The sequence below is a fragment of the Lytechinus variegatus genome, chromosome 3, assembly GCF_018143015.1.
Source record: "Lytechinus variegatus isolate NC3 chromosome 3, Lvar_3.0, whole genome shotgun sequence".
In the NCBI taxonomy this organism is placed as follows: domain Eukaryota; kingdom Metazoa; phylum Echinodermata; class Echinoidea; order Temnopleuroida; family Toxopneustidae; genus Lytechinus; species Lytechinus variegatus.
Genome location: NC_054742.1, coordinates 44,638,984 through 44,660,609, shown reverse-complemented (window position 1 = coordinate 44,660,609; position 21,626 = coordinate 44,638,984). Strand labels below are relative to the sequence as shown.

Below are 21,626 nucleotides of genomic sequence, written 5' to 3'. Positions count from 1 at the left end.
ACACATAATACATTATGATACTGTCCATGAAGAGCACAATACACAAATCCCTATGGCAGGAGGTGATAAGTTACTGATATTATCTAGCAAATGTGGCAATACTGTGTTACTCTTTGTTACTGTCAACTGATAGTGCTACCCATACCAGCAACAAGGTTGAAAAGGCTCTTTATAAGACTACTTACCAGACACTGAAAGCACTCTTCTTTGGTAGGCGTGTCAGGGGTGGGTCCAAACATCCCATGTGGTAGTATTTCTTGCAGATATCACATAGCACCAGAAGATGCTGGTCATGGGACTGTTCACAAATACCACACCTGAAAACAACAAAATCATGTAAATGTTAGGAATTGTTTATACCTCATCTGGCAAATGTATACTCTCAATGTAGTAGGATACATTAGTGGTTAATTCACACAGAAAGTACTAAGTAATTTACTTTTTACATGTTCATGACAATAACAATTGGGCAAAACAATACCCCATAATATTGGTAAAATCAAATGGTCAGAGAGCAAAACTCAAATGAGCTAACATCAACCCTGCTCCAAGTAGGGATATGAGTGTGATTAATTCATGGCATTTCTTTCTTCCCCAGATTCTATGAAAATATTTTGTTCCATATCTGTCTTTTTTTCAAAATTATAAGACATAATTTGGACACAATAGTAGTAACTTCTTGCAACAAAGTTAGTGGTAAATGTACATCCACATCATAGCTAACTAAAAGATAAATCAAGTATTCTTCATAAAACATGAATACGCAGATATTGGATCCATCACGTAAGAGTAATAAGGTAGGAAGTGAAATGAAAGTAGAGAGTAATACACATTTAAGAGAAAAGAGAGGCAGACGATACAAGAGATGACATGAGAAGTAGGGGAAGGCGGGGTAAGTTGAGCATAGGGGCAAGTTGAGCCACCAGCCCTAGGTCAATAATGAATAAGTCAGACATTGTGGTGGTGTCATGTATTGATGACCCATAGCATTACCCCTAACCCCACCACATTGTTTTCAACTTTGAGACAAAATGTTGTTTTTTTAGGGGGAAAAATATGAATTTCAGCCAAAAAAGTAAAAAAGAGTGTGAAATAGAGAAGTGCTTTATAAACATACATGTCTTTAAATATAATAAAGACATGATAACAACCTTATTAGTCCAGGTATGGATCTTCATTCTTGTCATAGTCTTTTATATGATGGATGCATAATAAATGTGTGGATACAAAATTATCGCACTAAGTTCGGACTGGGGTAAGTTGAGCCAAACAGCATGGGGCAAGTTGAGCCTTGGTAATTCCTATGGTAATGTATCTTAAGAAACAAACAAACCATAAAAATCGATTGAATTGCTGGCTGAAAGGAGCCAATTTACATGACTGCTCTTTTCCTTTTAAAGGATGTTAGTATTTATAGAGAATTAGCAAGTGAAAAGACTTTAAACAAAAAATTGACATGCTGGTTCTCCCCTCATACATTTTGTACAAAGTTTTTGTGGCTCAACTTTCCCCAGAAGGTGGCTCAAACTTGACATTGTTTTTTTCAAAGGTCACGATGATTTTCAGTGTGGGGATAGAAAGTTATATATAGGTGGAAAATATTTCAGAAGAATTAAATTTCAAGGCAAGGTACTTATTTTGACAAGATTATTAATCATATCAATTCTAACATGTAAAAAGCAAAAACTGTCACAACTTACCCTGCCTTCCCCTACATATTATACACAGATGAAAAAACAAAATGACTAATGTGAACATACCTCTAGCCCACACAACCCACACAACTAGACAATCTGCTGTGATAGGATTTCCAATATTTATCTATCATTACCAAACACAGACTCCATAAGACATTCTTGCTGAGATTCTGATATATGCAGGAAATAGAAATCACAGAATCATTTGCCTTCTTGTTTGAGAAAATTCAAGAATGGTTTCATATGAGCAGTCATGCAATCACCTATGATTTATACAATTTGATCTCTATTTGCATAGGCCTTTATTCCACATGGCATGTTTCTCTCGCACAAACTTACATGCTAAGTATTTATAGATTGATTATTCAGACTCTGAATTAGGTAGACATGATAAGTCGAAATGTATTGACAGACTGCTATTTTGAATGTGAATCATTATTCCAATAGCATACCAGCAGATCACTGCTGCGAAGGAGGCTTTAGACGAAATGGCGCAAATCGAAATAAAACAATGAAGGAACAAAGGTATATAATTACAGATGAATAACTCCTGGAGATTTCAGCTCTTCTTTTTCTTCTCTCTTAGGTGGTGTCTTTCGAATTCGTGGTAGGCTCAGGACTTGAGGTTGCTGCAACTTCTTTCCTGCCAGTGTTCCCAATGTCTTCCACATGGTTTCCACATCACTACGGCTCTCGGCTTGAGAAGACCGTAGCTCTGCTACTTGCACAGAAAGCTGGTCATTTGAAGAAAAACAAAGAAAGAAAAAATAAACAGGTTAATTTACTGCTTCTCATACAATTATGATGATCAGAGAGTTAGTCATCAAGATGCCTATACAGAGACGCAATTTGGATAGCAAGCAAAGCATGAGATTTATGCAAAATAACAAAATATTACCAGGAATCTGGAATACAAGACTCAGCAACTACAGTTGCCTCAAGGATTTCATGGTCAATGCAATAAATCATTAACATTAGTCCTACAATCCATCACTTAATTGTGTGTGTTACAGGGCCAAGATCACTGTCATTCCAACAAGAGTGATGAAGTATAAGCCAATTTTACAGTTAATATATTGAACAGAAGTCATTTCTTTGAACTTTTTTTTCTCTGTAACCATACACATTTGACAATTTTATCAAAATGTAATATGATCATAATCACTTCGAAATGCAACTTCAATGAGCTGAAAAATTATTTATCACGAGAAATCCATGTTAAGCAATTCAATGACCCAGAAAACCCATAATTATTCAGATTAACAACATTATATGCTCTCAATAAGCATATCTATCTAAAGTTTGAAGGTGACCTGTCAAATGGTTCTTCTGTTGTAGCTAGATTGAATGGACAACCCAGAGATGTGCATTACCAAAACATGATGTGAAAACAATCGACTCATGCATTGTTGATTGTTTTTTTTTAAAAGTTGACAAATTGAGAGTTTCCACAATGCATTCTGGCAATATGGCCCTAATGGATTGTGATAGATGTGCCTTGGCAGGTAACCACCTATTTCTAATTTATTGTAATTATCATTATCATCAACACCATCATTTTCACAATAGGAATACATTATTTTCTTCATTATCATAGAGCAGCACTTCTAAACAGATGGGGGCCCCTGCAGGTCGGGGAGTAGAATAGACCCGCTGTATTCCCTGCATGTCGTAAGAGGCGACTAAAAGGGACAGTCTGTTTGCCGTGGACTGCGACCCGTGTCGGTGGAGAAGGGGATCCTGGTGATTGAGTGAATGGTGAGACTGCGGTCCTCCTGAAGCAACACATCACTTTGGCCCTGGATTCACCTAGTCGGGAGGTTATATAGGCCTGGATATAATCAATCGGCTGGTGGTGCTTAGCCCTAAAATGCAAGCAGTATTGATATTTCATCGACTTTATACGTTTGCCTGTTATAATGTTAAATTATTTAGAAGGCAGCTGCTTGTCAGGCCAATCTGGGTACATTTGTCCTCGGAGTATAACACTTTTTGTATCCCTGGCGTCGGCAGGATGAATGGTTCCTAAGCCATACGACGTCCCCTCGTTGGGCTCGGTGGTGGGTGGGGAGCAATGGTGTCGAAAATAAAAAAAAATCAATTATGGCTAAACACAAACAAATCAAAAGAACAAGAAATGACTTATCAAGCAACTCGGAAGATGACCGTGAGTCTTTTCCGAGATTTCTGATAATTCAGGCTACTGACCCAAACAAGCCTCTCAGATTGTCACCTTTCGCAATCAACAAGGGCATTGAGGGGTTGGCTGGGTCTGTACATAACGTGTCTCGCTTAAGATCGGGAGACATCCTGGTAGAAGTAGACAGAGCAGTACAATCGAAAAACTTACTGAAGGTGAAATTGTTTGTAAATATCCCCGTCAAGGTTTTTCCTCATAGATCCCTCAATTCGAGCAAAGGAGTTATCCGTTGCTCCGAGTTGAGATTGTGAAACTGAGGAGATCCTTGATGAGCTCTCTGACCAGGATGTCACGGAAGTCTTTCGTGTTTCTTCCTTTAATAACGGTGAGAGGAAGAGGACGAACACACTGTTTCTTACTTTTAATGCACCAAGTATTCCATCATGCGTGAAGGTGGGTTATCTCAGAATAAAGGTTGACCCTTACATCCCTAATCCAATTCGGTGTTTTAAATGTCACAAGTTTGGACATTTTTCAGAGCGTTTGTACCAAACAGGAGTGCTGCAGTAAGTGCGGCCAAGAAGGTCATGTGGCATCAGATTGCAAGAACTTGGTCAAGTGCATTAATTGCGGAGGGAATCACTCCTCTGACTCCAGAAATTGCCCGAAATGGTTAGAGGAAAAAAAAATACAGGAAATAAAGACCTTGCAACATGTACCCTATCCTGAAGCACGAAAGCGCTTTCAGTCCCAACAACCGCAAAACTCTTCGTACGCCGATAAGGCAAGTGTGTCCCCTGTAGCAGCAAAACAGAAAGTTCGAGGGAAAACACTTACTGATGCTTGCTGCCAGACAACTCTAACTTGGATGAAGGGAGATTCCCCAAGTAATACAAGCAAACACATATCTACTAGCACAGGAGAAATAAAAACTCAGAAAAAGCCTGAAGAAAACCCAAAAGATCCAAGAAAGGTAGAAACTCCTCGTCGGAGCAGAAGTTTGACCAGAGACCCTGTAGGGACAAAAAAGGCTTCTGGCAGTTTGACCGATAAAATCAAACAAATCAAAAAGCCAGTAGAAAAAGTAAAATCTAACCTATCAGAATATACAAGTCAGAATAAATACAGTAGTCTAACAATTGAAGGGGTGGAGGAGATGGATGTGATCCCCCCTTCCAATCCCCCTCCGTCCAAACTACAAGTTGTAAAAAAAAAAGGATAAAACATAAATGCATCCTAATAAAGACATAGCTGTTGTTCAATGGAACTGCCGCGGCCTTAAACCAAATTATGAAGAAATTAAGCGTTTGATGCATGATTTTAATCCTCTTGTTTTCTGCTTACAGGAGACATTATTGGGCCCAACTGATAATATTACTTTTCGTTATTACAATATTTTCAACAAGTGTAGTAGTTCATTGGTAGATGGTAGATCCATTGGAGGTTCAACTATCTTAATTAAAAAGGGAACCCCACATGAAATAATTAAAATTCAAAGTAACCTTCAAGTCATTGCAGCCAAGGTGACACTTCACTGCACCTTTACCATATGTTCAATATACATTCCACCTAGATTTGAACTTACTCAAGGAGAATTAGATAGGCTGGTGGATCAACTTCCAGAACCTTTTCTGTTAGTTGGTGATTTAAATGCCCACAGCCCCCTTTGGAATGTCAAACTTTAGATAGGCTAGGTAAAATTGTAGAACAAACGATAGATCATTTTGATCTATGTATTCTAAACAACAATACAATGACTTATATTCATCCAGCCTCTGGGTCCAAGACAGCTATTGATTTATCAGTATGCTCACCCACTATTTTTATGGACTTTCAATGGAATGTTCATAATGATCAATGTGGCAGTGATCACTTTCCTATACTCATTGAAACGGTCAGGTGTTTACCGGAAGAAAGAACCCCAAAATGGCAACTCCTAAAAGCAAATTGGGTTGACTTTTCAAAGCAATGTTCAAACAGCATTAATCAAGAGAAGTTTAGGAATAAAGAAAATTCCCTTAATTCATTTTCTCATACATTAATTGATATAGCCACCAATACCATACCAAAATCAAATTCTTCACTTCGGAAGCATAATCCTTGGTTTAATACAGACTGCAAAGAAGCTGTTAAATATCGCAAAAAAAACGCTGAGAAAATTTCAAAAACATCCAAATAATGACAATCTCCAAAAATATCGTGAGGCAAGAGCCAAAGCCCGCAATATCATTAAAAAAGCTAAAAGAGAGTCTTGGAAAAGTTATATCTCAAAATTGAATATTCATACTCCCATTAACAAAGTATGGGAAATGGTTAAGAAAATAAACGGAAAACATACAAGTAATCCTGTTCCTTTCTTATCGAAGGCGGATGGAACCAAATGTACCGAAAGATTAGACATAGTCAATTTATTAGCCCAAGAATTTGAACATAACTCCTCAACTAATCACTATTCCCCTGTGTTCCAAGCTTACAAAGGTCAAGCTGAAAAAGGGGAACTTAATTTTGCTTCAAACAACACAGAAGACTATAACATTCCATTTAATATTACAGAACTAAAAGATTCCCTCAACAAGTCTCATGATACAGCAACTGGTCCGGATGATATCCACTACCAGTTTTTCAAACATTTACAAGATGAATCTCCTCTTGTCGTTCTGGATATTTTCAATAGTATTTGGAGGACAGGTGTTTTCCCAGATTCTTGGAGGGAGGCTACCATTATCCCCATTCCAAAACCTGGAAAGGATGCTTCTAAACCAACAAATTACCGACCCATTTCCTTGACTAGTTGTTTGTGCAAAACAATGGAGAGAATGATCAATACTAGATTAGTGTGGCTTCTAGAAAAGAAGGGACTTATTACCAGATTTCAAAGTGGTTTTCGTCAAAATCGAAGTACTGTTGACCAACTCATTCGCCTAGAGTCTTATATTCGTGATGGCATTATTCGGGACACCATGTGGTGTCTATCTTTTTCGACTTGGAGAAGGCGTATGATACTACTTGGAAGTATGGCATTATGAGAGATCTTTATAATGTTGGGTTGAGGGGCAAATTGCCCATTTTTATCAGAAATTTCCTGTCCAACCGAGTTTTTAGGGTTCGCCTCGGATCCAGCTTATCAGAACTACATAATCAAGAAATGGGTGTACCTCAAGGGAGCATTCTCTCTGTTACCTTATTCTTGTTGAAGATAAACAGCATCGTAGATGTTGTTACGCCGCGGTTTGATAGATCTCTATTTGTCGATGACTTTTGCTTATCTTGTTCGTCGGAAAATATGGACACTATAGAAACAACTCTACAAAATTGTCTACATAGAATCGAAAAATGGGCAGATGAAACGGTTTTCGTTTTTCAAAAACTAAGACTGTATGCGTACATTTCTGTAATAAGCGATCTTTACACCCTGATCCTGAACTTAAAATAAATGGTTCTATCATACCCGTATCCCAGCAAGCTAAATATCTTGGAGTGATATTTGATAACAGACTTAATTTCAAAGCTCATATTGATTATCTAAGGGAAAGGTGCATTAAATCGTTAAACCTTTTAAAGGTCGTCTCCAGAATGGATTGGGGTGCAGATCGCATTGTTCTACTGCGCCTCTATAGATCTTTGATCAGATCGAAACTTGACTATGGCAGTGCAGTATATAGCTCCGCAAGAAAATCCTATCTCGAAAAATTAAAACCAATACAGAATCAAAGCCTTCGAATCTGTCTTGGGGCTTTCCGTACTTCTCCCATGGAAAGCCTTTATGTGGAGGCTAATGAACCACCTCTGCATTTACGATACGAGAAGCTTTCTCTTAGCTATGCGATTAAATTAAAAAATAACACATCAAACCCAACATATGATATTACTTTCAGACCGCGACATGTTGGTTTTTATAACCTTAAACCATCTTCAATAAAATCTTTTGGACTTCGTATTCAAGGAGCTCTAATACACATACTAAATAACACTAGTATTTCTCCTTTTCTAGTACCTAAAATACCACCTTGGATGATTTTTGAGCCAGTAATTGACCTTACATTAAAAACTTTCAAAAAGGGCTTCACTAGTGAACTTGTCTATTTAGATAAATTCGGTGAGATCAGGCATAAATACAGAAACTTCCAGGCTATCTATACCGATGGGTCAAAAGATGAGAATAAAGTTGGATCAGCCTGTATTAGCAACAATGTACAGGACCAGGTTAGATTACCGACAGTGCGTCTATATACACTGCAGAATTGTTGGCCTTGAAAATGGCCTTACACATTGTTGAAAACACAAATAAAAGACACTTTGTAATTTTTACAGATTCCTTATCTAGTTTAATGGCTTTGCAGTGCAGAAACCTTAAACACCCCTTTGTTGTACAGTTGCTAGAATCTCTCTATAAACTTGATGTACTATGCAAAAAGGTGGTTTTCGCATGGATACCGAGCCATACAGGTATCAAAGGAAATGAAAAAGCTGACAAGTTAGCTAAAGAAGCTCTCAAATTAGAGGTAACTAAAATACAGATCCCATATACAGATCTAAAGTCGAAAATTAATATTTACATTAGAAGAAAATGGCAAACGTCATGGGATTTAAACCCTGTCAATAAACTATACCAGCACCAATCAGTAATCAAACCACATAATACAATCCCCTTAACTAAACGACGTGATGATATTGTTTTGACCAGGATTAGAATCGGTCATTCTCATTTGAAACACTCTTATTTGCTCGCAGCGGAGGAACTGCCCCGTTGTGTATCGTGTGATTGTGTTTTATCAGTTAAGCATATCCTTATTGAATGTGTTGAATTTAGCCACATACGTACTAATTTTTATGACGTACCGGATTTAAAAACGTTATTTTGTGACGTTTCACACTCAAGAATTGTGGATTTCCTTAAAGAAATAAATCTTTTACTCAGATTTAAAAAAAATAACATTGAAGATTATCAAAGCAACTATGACATTTATTAAGACATTAAAAATTAACTATAGTCTTTCGGAGGAGACTTAAAGCTGTCGGTCCCGTGTGATGGAGAGCAACCCCACTTGCACGTTAAAGAAACTGCTTTCCTATTCGAAAAGAGTAGGGAATTTTTTCCCGGGAAAGTAGCCACCCAACTAACTCAGTATACGCATTAAAGTAATATCTAGCTTGACACTTATATGACACATTGTGTTGGTAGTGTCGTTAAACCCTAATCAATCAATCAATCAATCTAAACAGATGGGCCTTGAAGCTCTCTCTCAGGTAGGCCGCGAGTAATTCCAAAGGGAGGAAAAAATAGCAGAAAACAATGATATATTTCACAGACCTCTCCAATTGGTCTATATGGGTCAAACAAATCTCAAGCATGCTTAGGAATTATACATGTTGCAACGCATGCACGTAATATACTATGATGGTTTCAAACTTCGATGTGAATTGTGTATGTAATTAATTGTCGCCAATTTACCGGACATTTGCTAATGCAGATTAGTTCTCAAACTCTCTCTGTTTCGAATGTGCTTCAGAGCTCTGTGTTCGAATATCAATAATGTTTTTTCATTAAAATGGATGTTTTCTTAAAATTTTTGTAGGTGGGCATCAAAAAAATCTGAGAGTCAAAAGGGTCCTCGAGTAAGAAAAGGTTTAGAAGCGCTGTCATATAGGAATAAATGACTTACCCGATCATACTTGGTGCGTAACTGACTTTCAAGAGATTGAAGCTTCTCATTCTGCTTCATCAAATCATTGAGACGAGACTTAAAGGTATTCATCCTCTCATCTCGATCTGAATAGAAACAACAAACACTCAGAAATTATTTAATAATCTATCAGTAGTTGCATGTAGAGTGATTTGAACTAGATTTTGCCATAAAATTTACAGCAAATGATCTTTGATACTTGATAACACTTAGGTCTTAAAGACAAATGAAGTAGTTGCAGTAAACACTAATTTGACGAGATAGTGTGTAAAACCAAGCTTAATTGTCACTATATCATCGAGGATCTAGATCTGGTACAGTTACATAAACTGAACTTTGTGAATCTTGAAATCTACGCTGAAAAATGTTCACACTGTAGATCACCAACACAGATTACGCGCACGTGGGACAGTGTATTATTATTGCTTAGAACGTCGGCCTGACGCTTGGCCTGAATCCTGTGCTTATTTGCTAATTTCTCAGCAATTACACAATTTCTTCCAGAATCCTTTGGCACATATTTTTTATTTATATGAAAAGACACTTTGGTGGTCATTTCATTAGATTCTATACAAACTCATTCTGAAATCGTTACCACATCCATGGAGTGGGGCCTTACACTCGCATTATGTCCTAATTAAAGTAAAGTAAACATCCAAGTAAGCAAGAGTGACATCGATCGCTCTCATCGAGTAGGACCAAGGCAGGACAAAGGAGGACGTGTGACCAGGCAATCAAAAACAAAGGAATCCAAACCAAGAGCCATCATCGTGAAGTTTGTGTCATATCAGAAGCGGAGGGAGGTGATGAGAAACCGAAGAAGGCTTAAAGGAACAAAAATCGCCATCGAGGAAGACCTCACGAAAGTGAATGCTGATCTGCTAAGAGCCACAAAAAACTGTAAGAAGGTCATCGAAGCTTGGCCATCCGATGGAAAAATAATCGCGCTCCTTCCAGCAACTGGAAACAAGACTATTAAACGAGTCATCCGAAACAAAGCTGAACTGGATTCGATATGAAGAAGTTATGAAAAGACCAATGGGTAGATAATCCACGGTTTCGCCAATACGTTGTTTGACTGATGCATATTGCCATGCATACACTGAATTTTTTTATTTATTTATTTATTTTTTTTTAAACCCGTGTTGAATTTTTTTCTCATATAATTTTGCTAAATTTCCCTTTTTTATACTATTTTGTAAGACTTAAATGTTTTTGTCATTCTAGTGTTTAATTTGTAACGTTACGTTGTTTAATGTGGAAATGTTTTCTTCTGCTAATTGTGTGATAAGCAATGATGAGTCACTTATATTCCCATTTCAAAATATTGATAATGAAGAGTTTGTTCAAATTAATGTATTCGAAGAAAAAAATGAAAATCGTGTCAATCTAGACAGATTACGACTTAATCTAAATTCTCATTTCGATAGCGACGAAGATATGAGCTTTAAACCAACGTCCGTTGAGTATTTTTATGACTACGAATTCAAAAAAAAAATAGATACAAAAACTGACAGTCTGAGTTTATTGCACATTAATGCAAGGAGCCTACCTTGTAATTTCGATCATATTTGCAATTTTCTCCTCACTCTTGAATTTTCATTCTCTGTTATAGGGATTTCAGAGACCTGGCTATCCCAATTCATATTACCTGCATTTGATATTAACGGATATAATTTTATTCGATCCGATCGTCCAAATGGGAGAGGAGGAGGGGTTGGGTTTTTTATACGAGATGATTTGAAGTTCAAAGTGCTAGACCAGAATCACACATGTGAGGGTGTTGATAGCCTTCGCATAGAGATAGAAACCAATTCACCTAAACATAGTATAATTGAAATTATATACAGACAGCCAAAAAGTAATATCCAAAATTTCCTAACTTACTTTGAATCCATGATTAATGAACCATATACTCAGAATAAACCCTTATATATAATGGGAGATTATAACATTGATATTTTAGATTCTCATAATAGTGCTTATACAGATGCTTTTATAAATTTGATACTTTCTACTGGACTATATCCACTGATTGATAAACCGACTCGCGTGACTAAAGACTCCGCAACTTTAATAGACAACATCATGACCAATGTTCTAGACAATACAATCAAGTCTGGAATATTTGTCAATGACATCAGTGACCATTTCCCTGTATTCAGTGTAAAGTATTTCCCTTCCACAAAAAACAGTTCCAATAATAAAGAGACATTTTCAATCCGTGAGGTCAATTGTAATAATATAACAAAGTTTAGCAGCGCTTTGCGAGATATAGACTGGGCTTGCATTTATTCCCAAAGTCATGCCGATAAAGCGTATGATATGTTTCTTCACTTGTTTTGTGAAAAGTACAATGAATGTTTTCCTAAAGTTACCAAAACCTTTTCAAGGAAGACAGGCATAAGAAAACCATGGGTTACCAAAGATTTATTAAATTCTATAAAAAAGAAGAACAAATTGTTTAAGAAGTTCAAGAAGAATCCAACAAATAAAAATAAGGACTTGTATAAAATATCTCGTAATGAGCTTAATTCGCGATTGCGACGAGCGAAAAGAGAATATTATTACTTGAAATTCCAAAGCTTGAAAGGTAACTCGAAGAAAACCTGGTCCTTGATAAATAATATTCTATGCAGAAATAATAAAAACAAAATTCCCTCGGATTCGTTTACTATCGATGACCAAATAATCGATGATACCCCAACTATCGTAAATGAGTTTAATAATTATTTTGTTAATATTGGAAATAGAATTAATGACTCTATTGATGATGGTGGGAATAATTATACCGAATTTATGAACAATCCAATTTCTAAAAATCTATTTTTAAATCCTGTATCTACAAGCGAGATTTTACAAATTTGCAAAGAGTTAAAAGGAAATTGTAGTCCTGGCTTTGATGAAATCGATAGTAGAGTAATAAAGCAGGTGATATACTTGATTGTTGAACCAATTCAACATATTTTTAACTTATCTCTTGCCAGTGGTATAGTGCCATCCCAGATGAAAATTGCCAAAGTTGTGCCAATATTCAAAAAGGGAGATCCTCAATATTTTAATAATTATAGACCAGTGTCAATTTTACCATGTTTTTCCAAAATTCTAGAAAAAATAGTGTATAGTCGTTTTTACCAGTTTTTATTAGAAAATGATGCGCTGTATCAGGGGCAATATGGATTTCGTAAAAACTTCTCCACTGAGATGGCAGTTGTTGAAATACAGGATAGAATAATTTCTGAAATAAATGAAAATAAAAGTGTAATAGGGATATTTATGGATCTTTCTAAGGCGTTTGATTCACTTTCTCATGTCATTCTTTTAAATAAATTGCAGTACTATGGTGTCAGAGGTATTTGTTTAGAATGGTTTAGGTCTTATCTTTGTAATAGAAAGCAATATACTATTTTTAATTCATTCTTATCTGATTTTAAATCAATCAATACTGGTGTGCCCCAGGGATCAATTTTAGGGCCCTTATTATTTTTAATTTACATCAATGATATTGTCAATTCTTGCCACTATTTTCATTTTATTTTGTATGCTGATGACACTACTCTTCTTGCCTCCAATACTAATTTTAATGATCTATGTGCAAATGTTAATTTTAATCTCTCAAAAGTCGCAATTTGGTTTAAGTGCAATAAATTATGTTTAAATGTAGATAAAACAAATTACATTCAATTTTCAAAGAATGGTTCTAAGAATAATGATATGTGTGTGTTGAAAATTAATGATAAAATAATTAAACGTTGTAATTCTTTGAGATTTCTGGGAGTAATTCTTGATGAATTTTTAAATTGGAATGAACATATTGATAACATATCGAGAAAAATATCAAAATATGTTGGTATTCTGAATCGTTTAAAGTATGAATTACCTTTTAATATCTTATATCAATTGTATAATGCATATATTCTACCACAACTTATGTATTGTAACTCCATCTGGGGAAATAATTATAGTAAAAGGATCGAGGTGTTATTCAAATTACAGAAAAGAGCAATTAGAATCATTACAAAATCTAATTATTTAGCACACACCTCTCCCTTATTCAAACGTATAAGAACCCTCACAATATTTGATATTAATAAATTACAAATCTTATCTCTTATGCAACGTTTCAATTCACAAACACTGTCTCCATATATCATGAATATGTTTTCTTTTAATGCTGAAATTCATACTTATAATACCAGATCTCGTCATAAATTTCATAGATGGAAATATAATAATAACAGAAGCAAACTCTTCGCCACACTGGCCCCTTTTTATGGAACTCTTTAGACTTAACCTTATTCAACCTCCAACACAATAATTCGTTTAAAAAGCAATATAAGACTCACCTTTTAAATTCGTACTAGTACTCCTCATTACCCCCTTGTGTTTGTTTATTTGTGTCATTTCCTGTCATTTAATGTTTATTTCCTAGTTTCCGATTCTTTGGTTATTCATTTCTCTTGGTGTATTTTATACAAGCCATGCCTTGGCTTTCTCATATACACCATTTTCCAATCAATGAAATACGCTGCATTTTTTTTGTGTTAAATTGTACATTTGTTATGTTTTTCTGCTGTTTTTTTTTAGCCTATTATTGTACATTTCTGTTTATTTGTGATTATATGTTTTTTATCGATTGCTTTGAATTGATTTGGAAATAAAGTTTACCTTTAAAAAAAAAAAAAAAAAAAATTTCAAAAACTAAACCTTATGTAAAGTTGAATATGCAAATGTTCTTCAATGAATATCTCCTAATTGATGACTGATCTATAAGACAATAACACCTGAGAAGAACCTGACCAACAGAACATAAATGAACAGAACAAAAAACTTTAGTACGTCGAAAAGCTTCAATATGCCTGTTTTTAATGCCATTCTCTGATTTTACAGTACCGACACTTATTCAGGGCATAAATGACATAACTGAGACAAATTTCAACAGAATATGTTGTTACTTACAATTGAAGAAGAGTAGGGCCCCTTACACAGAGGCCACTACAGGAAGAGATCCAGAATACTCACCAATGCAGTAATTGACAAACTCTGCAGAGAATGCTGGAGGGATATGCCACTTTCTGCTGACCTGCTGACTACTCTTGTGTCTCACGTGAGCAGCCCTCATGCTGTCAACAGTAAAGCCCATCAGTTCTGCCTTCCGCATGAGACGCCTACAGGCTGACGCGCTGGTGGTCAGGGCCCGGGGAACCTTCTCTGGGGGTATCCAAGGATCTGGCTTCAACCTTCTCATAGCCTTGTACTGGTCTTGGAATCTGTTTGACAATTGGTGGAAAAAAAATGAAAGGAAGGGGGGGGAGGGGGACATGGTGAAATTTGTAAACAAAGTACTTCCTCTAGGTGGACGACTGCAAGATTATGTGATTCCTACATTAAGAATTCTTGAAGACTAGTTTCCCCAGATGAGATACCAAAAAAGACAAGTCTCTGTAAAGTTTAGTCTCTGGGGTGTTGTATTCATGGTAATGTGTCATAAAAGGTTTAACAATCAACTCTGCGTACATATCAAACAAAGCTGCAAATAACAAATGTTTCAGTCAACAAGTTACTATAAAGGAAATCAATTAAGTTGTAAAACCAAAACACCAATACATTAATACAGTTGCAAGACCTCCTCAATAAATGCACATATCTTATTTTCATTTGATACAATTATAAAGGCCTTCAATAGGAAACCGTGATAACTTCTGTTCAAAAGTTTTTGTCACATTTCTCGGGTGCTTCAGATTACCACTTTACTGCTAGCTAGGAAGCATATTACACATAAGCTATGTGATTTACCTTTCAAATGAATAAAGAATTAATGGTGACCTTTGTGACTGTATAAATCTCTGGGTAAAGTTATAAAGAAAAAAATGTGGGATGCATTTATTTCAGTTTTTCTTTATGATATGATTACGGGACTCAGAATGGACAATGCATGAAATGAATGATGCATGTTTTTAATCGTTCTCATTATAAGGTCTTTCACCTCTTCTCCAGTTAAGCATTAAATGCACTAGGCCTAATCGCTCTGTGTGATAAATGAACACAGCCTTTATTAGAGGGGAGACAGATTACAATATAAACTTACACACATGCTTAATTTGAAGGAAAAAAAATCTTAATGAAAATAAAATATTTAAAAATAGCATTTTGACATCGAAGGTAACAGACCTGAGAAATTTTGCATGTACTCGATCGGGCAGGGCAGCCAAACGCTGATTGACTGAGCTTGCTTGCTTCTGATTGGATTGGATAGCAAGCCAGTTCTGACGCTTGTAACGACGGATGCCCTTCTCAACATGAAGCTTGCAGTAAGCGTAGAATGGGTCTGCTATCGCCTGGTTCAAATAGGGAATAAACATAAAGCACTATAGCTTATGGCAGTTTGAAAATTAAGGGTAGGTATATCAAGTGATTGGTCAAACAATATAAGTTTAACAAGTGGAGCACCTCTGGCAGTCTCACTTGCATTAATGCGATTTAATATAGCAGCAGTACTTACCTTTAAAATGACTATGAAATAATAACACCATTCATATAATATCTAACTACGTTCGTTGATCCTAAATGTCATTTGACCTTGATCAAGTGACCTCTAACTTGTGCAAGAAGAGCAATGATACTAGATCACCACTTTGTTCACATTTCATTAACTATATCCACAAACTTTCAAAGTTATGATGGCAATTCAACAATTACCTACAACATAGCCAAAAGGTCATTAACCTGAAATGACCTTCAACCTTATCCATGTGACCTGAAACTCACACAGGATGTTCAGTGATAGATGATTATTCTTATATCCAAGTTTTATTAATTAGCTCCATAATCATTAAAAGTAATGATGGAAATTCAACAAATACCCCCAACATGCCCAAAGTTCATTGACCCTAAATGACCTTTGACCTTGGTCATGTGACCTGAAACCATCAGTAATACTTGATTACCCTTACATCTAAGTTTCATAAACTAGGTCCATACATTTTCTAAGTTATGATGTCATCTAAAAAACTTAACCTTTGGTTAAGAATTAATGTTGACACCATTGGAAAAGCGGCGCCTATAGTCTCGCTCTGCTATGCAAACTCTAAATAATAAATACCAATAAATATGAATCACCCTAAGGAGCAACAGTTCAAAGTTATACAAGTAGACTTTGACCATAAATGACTTTTGAACACATCATGTGACCTCCGAGTGTACCACAATATGAGGGCACCCCTAGTGCATCTACGACCCAAGTTTGGTTTCAATTTTATTCTGATCATAAAAAAGATAAAAATAATTGAGCTGAAATATTAATGTTATTTCTAGAGTTTTGGCTAAAAAACTATTTGCACAAGATTTGTACTTGAATTCACTTGTACTTATGAATGTTCAGAACAGCATACCTCAGGGTCACAGTTTGTTGCAGATTTAATGCAAAACATGAAATAAGGGGTTGAATCAGCCCCCCCCCCCCCCCTTCGTCTTATTTATGGTGAAACTTAAATTTCTGATTTAATAATGTATAACGAGCATGTACCTCATCAATTGAAGCCTCTGATAACAATCCTTCTCTCTGACCACTGTAAGAGATAAAGGAATGAAATTAATTACTTTACAGAAACAACAATGGAATGATACAGCCCAGTCCTTTCAAATCACAATTGATTTTTACTGATTACAACTGAATGGCGCTGAGTTTGCACATAATACAGAGTGCTATAATCTTATCGACTGTGGAAAAATGTGCATTTTGCACTGTGACACATCACATGTTTGGATCAAACTATCAACCTTGCAGTTTTTAGAAAAAGTGGAAGTCCTCCAGCTGTAAAAATTATATTGTATATTTTGATAGCAAACTGTCGTACCTGCCTCGTTGATTTAGCACCTCATAGAGTGATACAACAGTTCGGATGAACATGCGCATTAAAAGTGCAGTCACCTACGATGTAATACCCAAGGTGTATTTGCGTGAGAAAACGCTAGCCTCCTAAACCAAAATACAAGCATTTATCCCTCAAGCAATTTCTCTTCCCATTCTTGATTGAAGGGATGGTCAAGGCTGGAGATATTTCAATAAATAGAGTATAATTCACAGAGCAATATGCTGAAAATTTGATCAAAATCGGATAACAAATAACGAAGTTATTGAATTTCAAAGATTTGCATTACTCCGGTGAAACAGTTTTAGGCATGTCTTCATGAATATTCATTAGGTGGGCCGATGATGTCATATCCCCACTTGTTCTTTTGTATTTTATTATATAAAATTAGGTTTATTCAATTTTTTTTCTACCAAGAACAATAGGATTGACAATAGATTAAGTGCATTAGTTATTAATTGCCGCAACTAATTTCATCATAATAGAGACACATCATTTACACATGTATTGAAAAAATGAATCAATTATGATTTCATGTAATAACATAAGAAAAAGGAAAGTGGGGATAAGACATCATCAGCCCACCTAATGTATATTCATGACAATGTGCACAACTGTTTTCACAAATTATTTATAAACTTTAAAATTCAATAACTTTGTCACTTGTTACCTGATTTTGATGAAATTTTTCAGCATTTTGCTCTATCTATTTAGACATAAATATTTTCAGCCGTGACCATCCCTTTAAGATTAGGGTAGAGACAAAGATACAACATTCAAAAAGTGAACTTATATAAGCCTGTCATTCACTTTTAAGATGACTTCTCCTTGGTATGAGTGGTTACCAGTATTTTCATTCCAGCTAAACAAAATAAAATTGAACAAAAGGGATCAAAACTGATACTAAAATATTGATCGTTCTTGCTATGAAAGCTAGAGCCTCACCATGTAACATGAAAGAAGTTTCTACACATTCCTGCATCACAGCTGATAGCTACTCCTGTTTGACTAAACCTCTCATCTTCACAGTAGCTGCATGACTGCAGAATAAAAGAAGTTTTACAGAAGCATTCAAAAACAGGCATGTCATGGTGTTAATATAAACATTTAGGATGAAACATTCCTTAAAGGAGAATGAAACCATTGGAACAAGATAGCTTGTGTGAAAACAGAAAAATCAAAGAAACAGATCAACAAAAGTTTGAGAAAAATCGGACAATAAATGAGAAAGTTATGAGCATTTAAATATTGCAATCACTAATGCTATGGAGATCCTCCCATTGGCAATGCGACAAGGATGTGTGATGTCACTGATGAACAACTTTCCCTTTGGTGGACTATAAAATACCCTCAAAATGTATCTTTTTGCTTTTTCTTATGATGATACAAACTCTTTATCCATGATGTATTCTTAAAAAATATGTATTACATGCCCTCATGTAGAAAGAACACATGATCTATGGATAGATGTGATAAAAGAGGCAATTCAAGTGAAATATATACTAAAGTAATGGGGAGAGTTGTTCATCAGTGACATCACACATACTTGTCGCATTGCCAATGGGAGGATCTCCATAGCATTAGTGATTGCAATATTTAAATGCTCATAACTTTCTCATTTATTGTCCGATTTTTCTCAAACTTTCTTTATTCTTATTCTTTGATTTTTCTGTTTCTACACAAGCCTATTTGTTCCAAAGGTTTCATTCCCCTTTAACTATTCATTGTATGAGGATATTGATGCACGTCTTCTTGCCAAGAATTATTCAAGTTATTTGATATCAATAACAAAAAATAATGAATACCCTCAAAAATATTTTTGCAACCAAATTTCCGTTGCAATTGCTTATGATCTCTAACAATTTTTTAACATTTGCTGACAAGCGCTGCATTAAGAAGAAAGATTTGTATCATAAAACAATGATAAAAACATGTATGTTAATCAATAATTTAACACACACTTTGAAATGAGCATGTGAAAAGTACCTATTTGCCTTTATTGAAAAAATAAAAACTTTGAAAATTTAAAAGAATAGGCAAATGTCGCATAGTAACAGTGGTTAGAAAATAAACAGACCTTTGCTCCCCACTTTGCTGGAGCCATCTCAGAAAGTGTGACCCATCTCAGCTTGGCAACATCAGAAAATGCAACCCCAGGAACGTACAAGGCACAAACAACATGTACCCACCTACAAAAACAAAACATGGATCAAATAAAAAAAGCTGAACAAGCAAGATCAGTAACATAACAAATTCCTTCTTTTTGAAATTACAATTGACATAGTAAAAGGTAACATCCATGGATCTGCCTCTTGCAGTATTTACAACTTTTATAATGCCTGATTTTTCTGTATGTACAAGGAAATTGGCAGTATGCTTTAGAACATCTGAAGCTGAACATGGCCAAGACTCTTGTGGAAGTCTTGAAATAAACCTAAGTTGGTCCCTTCAGAGGAGCATAGCCTCAAGACATATAAGAGCAAACACCTTTCACAATAAAATAGCAAAAGAGGCTACTATAGTATCTAAACTTTGCAGTCAAAATTTATGCCTCTGTCAGTTTAATTCTAAAAAAGTTTTCAGAATCTCATCCAATCGTCATTCCCATGAATTCATGAGCCAAATTTTATTTGCATTCATCTATTAGTATATTCACTATCTTTGACATTGGTACCCTACAGTAAAAATTATTTACATCTTTGTTACTCCTATGCATACTTGCACAAATTTTTAAGTTGATCTGTATATTAATTTTTTATTTATCACAAAAATGAAAATAAGATGAACAGACAACCTGAAATTTAAACTGCTCCAGTAATCACTATATGGTGGGTGGAATCATAATAAGAAATCAAAAATTTCCTTTTTCTACTGAGTGGGAAAGAAGTGTAAATTTGACTTCACATAATAGATGATTAATTTCACTCATTCCCTTGATCTGATTGACTGATGTAGTAAAGTAATCTGATACTGTAGGCTATTCGTTCAGTGGGGGAGAGTATTTTTGCTCAAATACATAATTCCCACTGTTACAAATTGTGTCACAATCGTGGAGTAATCGCATTGACTACTAGTATATCAGATTCTGATTGTATCGGATCATTGAAAACTTGAACAGTCCAAATTTTTTCGCCATCAGCTACGAAAAGTCAATAGTTGAATTCAGTGGTGGACCGTGACCCGGAGGAGACAAAGCATTGGGGGGCACAGCATTGTTCACAAACAATGCAGTGCCCCCCCCCCCCCAATGCTTTGTCTCCGCCGGGTCACGGTCCGCTACTGGTTGAATTCATAGAGATCACACAATAGTGGGAACAAGGTTTAGCCAATAAATCCTATCACTGTTAAGCAATGAAAATATAATCAATACCAGGATGTAAAAAAGCCCCTTGATTGGGGATGTAACAATGGTACCAACAGGGCATGGTTATTAGAACATGCCTTTTGTGCCTTTTAACAAGGTGAAAAGGGAAGACCACTAAGGACTTTGTTATATGATTGTAAATTAAGTCTTATTATATAACTTCTGAAGGTTTCCATGGCACAAAAGAATAGTGTAGTACATGTAGGTTTCACAATGGTGTACAATGAAACCTACTACACTAAAGTCTTATTACACAAGTACAAAAAAATCTTCTGAAAACTAAATCCGTGTCTTTCTACATCCTAATGCCGGGGTCCAGTTTATTTTCACATATCTGTCACACCTCAAGAATAGTAGAACCTTTACAAAATCAAGGGCAAAAAGATCATTACACAAGCATTAAAAAAAACCCTGAAGACAGGAACTCACTGCAAAAGGACACTATACCACGACACTTTTATTGGTTTGTGCTGTTAATTCTGACATTGAGACAGTACTTCGGGTCATTCTGAATAAATCCATGAAAATGTCTTATCTCAACATTCACATACTAGTCTGCAGGCACAGATTCTTATGGGCCCTTCAATCAATGATCATGAAGGTATTTAAAAACCAACTGACACAAGTTCAATTTCACTACGAAGTATACATTCACCTTCTGCCCTGGAGACCAGTGGACAAAAAATATCAACCACCTCGGCCATTTTGTGCTTCACAAACACAATCGAAACAATCAACAATCTATACATTGTTCCGGTCATCAATTCCCTGACCCAAGTGTGTTATCGATGTTAAACTATTTTGCATATTCATATAAATTTCTGGTCACAAAGCACACTTGTATTGCGCACAGCCAATCCATCCGTGTCA

At 35.6% G+C, this 21,626-nt stretch overlaps 1 protein-coding gene across 2 annotated transcripts in view; it reads right to left on the bottom strand.

Annotated features, from left to right (window-relative positions):
* LOC121411131 (PHD finger protein 14-like) overlaps positions 1 to 21,626 on the bottom strand; it is a 44,861-nt gene that overhangs the window by 17,449 nt on the left and 5,786 nt on the right. For both annotated transcript variants that reach the window (XM_041603662.1, XM_041603663.1), the window contains exons 8-15: positions 19,470 to 19,581; positions 18,338 to 18,432; positions 17,047 to 17,089; positions 15,693 to 15,859; positions 14,544 to 14,791; positions 9,501 to 9,607; positions 2,235 to 2,431; positions 186 to 317 (exon numbers count right to left, since the gene is read on the bottom strand). In XM_041603662.1, coding sequence (XP_041459596.1) covers positions 186 to 317; positions 2,235 to 2,431; positions 9,501 to 9,607; positions 14,544 to 14,791; positions 15,693 to 15,859; positions 17,047 to 17,089; positions 18,338 to 18,432; positions 19,470 to 19,581 — 1,101 coding nt within the window. The remainder of the gene's footprint in view (positions 1 to 185; positions 318 to 2,234; positions 2,432 to 9,500; positions 9,608 to 14,543; positions 14,792 to 15,692; positions 15,860 to 17,046; positions 17,090 to 18,337; positions 18,433 to 19,469; positions 19,582 to 21,626) is intronic.